General features: G+C 38.6%; 1 protein-coding gene across 1 annotated transcript in view; it reads right to left on the bottom strand.

Annotated features, from left to right (window-relative positions):
• The window catches only part of CFAP221 (cilia and flagella associated protein 221), a 246,524-nt gene that overhangs the window by 131,676 nt on the left and 108,883 nt on the right, over positions 1–5,965 (bottom strand). The window contains exons 12-13 of the mRNA XM_007937787.2: positions 5,179–5,268; positions 2,537–2,635 (exon numbers count right to left, since the gene is read on the bottom strand). Coding sequence (XP_007935978.1) covers positions 2,537–2,635; positions 5,179–5,268 — 189 coding nt within the window. The remainder of the gene's footprint in view (positions 1–2,536; positions 2,636–5,178; positions 5,269–5,965) is intronic.

The raw sequence follows: 5,965 nt of genomic DNA, 5'->3' as shown, positions 1-5,965 counted from the left end.
GAGCAGTTGATGGTCTGTTCCACAATCAGCTCCTGGCCTGGTTTTGGCTGAAGATATTGAGCTTTTTTACCGCCTCTTGCCACAGATGTAATCACTCTGATTGCTGTGTGTTCCATCTGGTGGAGTCCACGTGTACAGCCACTGTTTGTGTTGTTGAAAAAAGGTGTTTGCAATGAACAAGTCGTTGGTCTTGCAAAATTCTATCATATGAGTTCCAGCATTATTTCTTTCACCAAGGCCAAATTTTCCAACTCCTAGCGATTCTTCTTTGTTTCCAACTTTTCCATTCCAGTCACCAGTGATAATTAACACATCCTGATTGCATGTTCGGTCAATTTCAGACTGCAGAAGTTGATAAAATTCTTCAATTTCCTCATCTTTGGCTTTGATGGTTGAGGCATAAATTTGAATAGTATTCGTATTAATGGGTCTTCCTTGTAGGTGTATGGATTTTATTATATCACTGACAGCATTGTACTTCAAGACAGATCTTGAAACATCCTTTGTGATGACGAATGCCATGCCATTCCTCTATAAACTGTCATTCCTGGCATAGTAGATCATTTGGTTGTCTGATTAAAAATGGCCAAAAACAGTCCATTTCAGCTCACTAGTGCTAAGGATATCAATCTTTATGTGTTCCATTTCCTTTTTGACAACTTCTAATTTTCTTAGATTCATACTTTCTACATTCCATGTTCTGATGATTAATGGATGTTTGTAGCTCCATAACATGTACTTTAGGAATTCCTTATACATATTTACTAATTTAATCTTCACAACAACCCTAATAGGCAGGTATTATTATCTTCATCATACAGATCTAGAGTACATGGTTAGTGCAAATGGTTAGAATACTCAGATTATAACAGAAATGTTGGCAGTTTAAGTCCATGTAGAGACACTTCAGAAGAATGGCCTGTTGACATACTGAAAATCCTGCAAAGCACAGTTCTACTCTGACACATTTGGCGTTGCTGTGAGTTTGGGTTGACTTGATGGAAACTGATATTTTTTATCATACAGAAGAGGAAACTATATCACAGAGGTTATGCAACTTGTCTAAGATCATAAAGCACATTAGAAGTAGCACCAAGAATGAGGCGCAGTCTAGTTCCAGTCTAGGTCTTAATCATCAACTTTCCCCTGTTGAGGTGGGGCTTCACTTCCCACCCATTCCTGGGCAGCCACATTCTAGTGGCAGTGATGAGAGATCCATGGGCAGCATACGATACAAGAGGTACAAAGGAAACCTTTAAGTGATGAATCTTTCAAGGGCAGTTTCTTAGAAGAAAGGTAGGCTTGAGTGGGGCCTAAAAGGCATTTTAGTTGGAGGATAAGGAGTAAAAACACAGTTAAACCTCAAGAGGTTCATAGTCAGAATGAGCGTGGTGTGTTTGGAAGAAGATGAAAATTGGGACAGGAGCAAGGGCATTGGAAGACAGGAGAAGTATGGCTGAAGTCAAACAAGATGTTATCGTCAACCCTTATTAACATTAAAGGTTAAGGAGCCTTCCTTTTACCCGGTAACATAAAGTCACTGGAGACTAGAAATGTGTGGAAGACTATGAGGGTCAAGAAATTGGCACACTTGGAAGGGAAGCCTGTACTTGAGACAAGATCCCACAGGAATTCTCAATTGTTCTTTCTATAAATAACTGATCAAAACCCCATTGTTCTAGAATTACCACATGACTCAGCAATTCTACTCTTAGGTATACACCTAAGAGAATTGAAGTCATGTCCACACAAATACTTGTACATAAACATCCATAGTAACATTATTCAGGGTAGCCAAAAAGTAGAAACCACCCAAACGTCCATCAAGTGATGAACAGATAAATAAAGTATGATATATCCATTCAATGGCAAACTACTTAGCCACAAATAAGAATTAAGAAAAAAAGAAAAAGAATCAAATAGTGATACACATTACAGCGTGGATAAACCTTAAAAACATGTTAAGGGAAAAAAGCCAGTTGCAAAAGCCCATGTATTGTTATGATTCCATTTATATGAAAGATCCAGAATAAGCAAATTTATAGAGATATAAAGTAGTGTTTGCCTGGGATTACAGGAGAGTGGAGTTGAGGAGTGACTGCTAATGGGTATGGGTTTTCTTTCTGGAATGAAGAAAATGTTCTAAAATTAGATAGTAGTAATGGTTGCACAACTTTGTGAATATACTAAGTATTTCTGCATTGTACATTTTAAAAGGGTAAATGTTATGGTCCCTAGATAAGGACATCATGCTGGGCAAAGCAGAGAGTCAGTGAAAAAGGGCAGTCCCTTGCAATGGATTGTCACAGTGGCTGCAACAGTGGGCTCAAATATAGCAACAATTATGAGGATAGCGCAGAACCTGGCAGTGTTTTGTTCTGAGTTGCTATGAATTGAAACCAACTCCACAGCACCTAACAACAATAGAATTTATGATATGTGAATTACAGCTGAATAAAACTATCATAGAAAATCACATTTTTCAACTTCCTTGTGTTGATTATAAAACAAATTTCAATCTGATGCTGAGACTCACCTTGCGTGCTGCTTGTTGAAACCGCTTTAATGCTCTGAATCTGTTGGCCCATATATTGTTAATGAGTGGATCAAAATTAGGATGAAATTCCTTGATTTTCTGTGAACATAAAATATTGCCATGTTTTAACCTTTAACTCTTAAAGTTAAAGCATTAAAAGCATTAATGGTTTTAATAAGCATTAAAATAATTTTAATAAGCATTACAAAAAAAAAAAAAAAAAAAAACCAAACCCCAATGGAGTGTTGTTTTAGATCCTGATCCCAAATCAAGTTATTATTTATTCATTCTGCCATGTAATAAGAATTTATTAAATACTTCTAGTGCACTTTAGCATTTTAGGAGATACTTCTTGAGTTGAGAACAAAAAGTGGAAGATGTGGTTTGGTTTTTAAGACATTTCATTTAGTTGGGGAAACTCAAACAAGTACATGTGATTTTGAGGATGAATAAAGCCACACAGAAGTCAGTCTTGTGTGGTGGGCCCTGCATAGCATCAGATCTGAGATGAAACTGTGAGATCCATTGGGGAGGAGAACAGCCTAGCTCTGCACAATGTGTACATATGGGCTTAGAATCAGTGAATGAGTGAGGAGAGAAGGGGCCCTGGGATGCACTGACTTGGTCAGAGCCAGTATCTGGAGCAGTTAAACTTTAAATTTGCTCTTGTAGGAGAGATAAAGGAGGGATGAGCATAATTTTGAAGTGGCAAGGTAAAAGTAAGAAAGTGGTTGAAAAAAAAAGTGGGGGGAAAGGACTGTAAAAACTTGACATGATGGAAGCAAGGGGTCATGCCAAAGGACAGTAGACAGGACATAGGCTTTGAAGTAAAAAAACCTAAGTAAAATTCCAGCTCTACTATTTACGTATTAGACAAATCTGTTGCAAAAGACTCTATCAAGTGCTGAAGAACAAAGACATCTCCTTGAAGACTGAGATGCTTCTGACCCAAGCCATGGTATTTTTAATCTTCTCATATGCATGTGAGAGCTGGACAATGAATAAAGAGGACTGAAGAAGAGTTGATGCTTTTGAGTTGTGGTGTTGGTGAAGAATGCTGAAAGTACTGTGGACTGCTAAAAGAACTAACAAATCTTTCCTGGATGAAGTGCAGCTGGAATGCTCCTTGGAAGTGAGACTAGCCAGACTTCATCTCACCTACTTTGGTCACGTTGTCAAAAGGGACCATTCTCTGGAGAATGATGTCATGCTTGGTAAAGTGGAGGGTCAACAAAAGAGGGGAAGGCCTTCAACAAGATGGATGGTTGCAGCAATGGGCTCAAGTATAGTAGGGAGGGTGAGGCTGGTAGAGGACTGGGCAGTGTTTCATTCTGTAGTACATAAGGTTGCTAAGAGTCGGAGGTGAATCGATGGCACATAACATCTACAACAATAACTATTTACTTACTGCTGGCTCTCACGTCTGTAAAATAAAAATGTTCAAACTTATCTCAAGCTTCTTAAAAGGAGCAAGTGAGCTAAAACTAGTGAAAGCATTTTAGTACATAACAAAACTCTGGGCTCTAGACCAGCAGTTTTCAAACTTGAGTGTGCATCCAAATCACCTGGAGGGCTGGAAGCACAGTTTGCTGGCCGCAGAGTCTCCAATTCATCTAGTCATGGGTGGGGACCGAGAATTTTCATTTATAATAGGTTCTCTGGGGAAATGCCAAATGCTGCAGGCCCAGGGAACTACACTTTGAGAACCTTGGATGTATGCAAATGTTGACAAAATTAGTGTAGATTGAGATGATTGGTTTAAGGAGTCACACAGTTTCCTTAACAGGAAAAAAAAAAAAAAAAAACATGAAGAAAAAGATATCAGAAGTGAATTATTCTCACACTGGCACAGGCAGTAAATTGCAAAAGAGGAGGAGGAAAGACAGCAGTATGAACAAAAAAACCTATGTTTGTTAGTTGAGGGTGAGACATGAAGGGTGGATTCAGGTATGACCTGTGGAAGAGCTATAGGCAAGATTTTGTAGCTAGATTAGATACAAGAGAGAAAAAAAGGGGTAAAAATAATTCGTATGTTGTGAACCCAGTAAAGAAAAGTGAGGACAATGGAAATGGGGAGATTAGGAAGAATTTTTTCATTGGTAAAATTTAAAATTTGGGTTTTAAAAGGAAACTATCCCATGAGAGAGGGTACTGAGGTGGAGGGGCTCTGTTCCTGAGGCACCAGAGTTAAGAAGTCTTTTGGTAGGTCCCATAGCTGTGGTTGAGTGGATATCAGAACTTTGGCTTCTGACTTCAGATCTTGTATCCTTTCTACCAAGGAGAAGGAGGCAATAAGCAGAGGTTGAGGAACCAACCTAATGACCTGTAGGCAGTGGCTTGGAAAGCCATAGGAAATGGAAAAGGAGAACAAGAAAGAGAAAGTAGAGGGATGGGAAAGAAGAACCAAAGTACATAAAGCTGTTAATTTCAAGGGAAGAATTAATTCCAAGTTTTGATGCTTTATATGTAAAATACAGTAAAAAGCATTCTGAAAATGTAACCATATTAAATATTATTAGATATACCTTGGTAAAATGGTTTCTATAGAACTAGTTAGTAGTTTTTCTTTCTTTTTTTTTTTTTTTAAATAAATGTTAAAGAGTTACCAATAATAAGATTCCAAAGAAAGAAAAGTTACCCACATCTTCTAGATTGTGAATGATCCGTCTGTGGCTAATTTCTGTCTTGAGTCGCTGAAATTCCTCATTCACAATGGGATCTCCTCTATCTAACTGTTTTTTTTAATCATGAAAAATATTAAAATTGAGTATAAATGCATAAAACTTTGTCTTTAAAACTAGTAGAATCCCATTAAGCAATTGCTCAAACCCACCCACAGAGTTAGTTCTCCTTGGGAGTGGTAGAGGCAACTGTAGGTTAAAATATCCATTGTAAAGACATTTAAGCAAATACTTAAGCAAAGAGAGTACTTATAGAAGGATAGGCCTGTCACAGGAGCTCTGATAGCATAGTACCTAAGGTACTTGACTGCTAACCAGAAGGCTGGCAGTTCAAACCCCCCAGCCACTCCTCAGAAGGAAGGTTGGGTAATCTACTTCCGTAGTGATACCACCTTGCAAACCCAAGGAAGGGTCACTATGAGTTGGGTGGTACTCTACGGCACATAACAACAACAATAGGCCTGATATTTTCTTTGTGTAACTAGGGGATAACACATCTAGAAGTTACTTCTCACGTATCTGAAATTTACAAAATGAGTTTTAGGAAATCTTGTAATTTGGGAAGTACATGTTGTTGTTGTTGTTAGGTGCCGTCGAGTCGTTTTGACCCATAGGGACCCCATGCATAGCAGAATGAAACACTGCCCAATCCCGCGCCAGCTCCATGATCCCTGCTATACTTGAGCCCATCATCACAACCACCATGTCAATCCATCTCGTTGAAGGCCTCCCCCTCTTTCGTCAACCC

Source organism: Orycteropus afer, unplaced genomic scaffold (genome assembly GCF_000298275.1).
Source record: "Orycteropus afer afer isolate SDZICR_OR568_19922 unplaced genomic scaffold, OryAfe1.0 scaffold00004, whole genome shotgun sequence".
Lineage (NCBI taxonomy): Eukaryota > Metazoa > Chordata > Mammalia > Tubulidentata > Orycteropodidae > Orycteropus > Orycteropus afer.
This window is presented reverse-complemented; position numbering and strand designations above follow the sequence as displayed.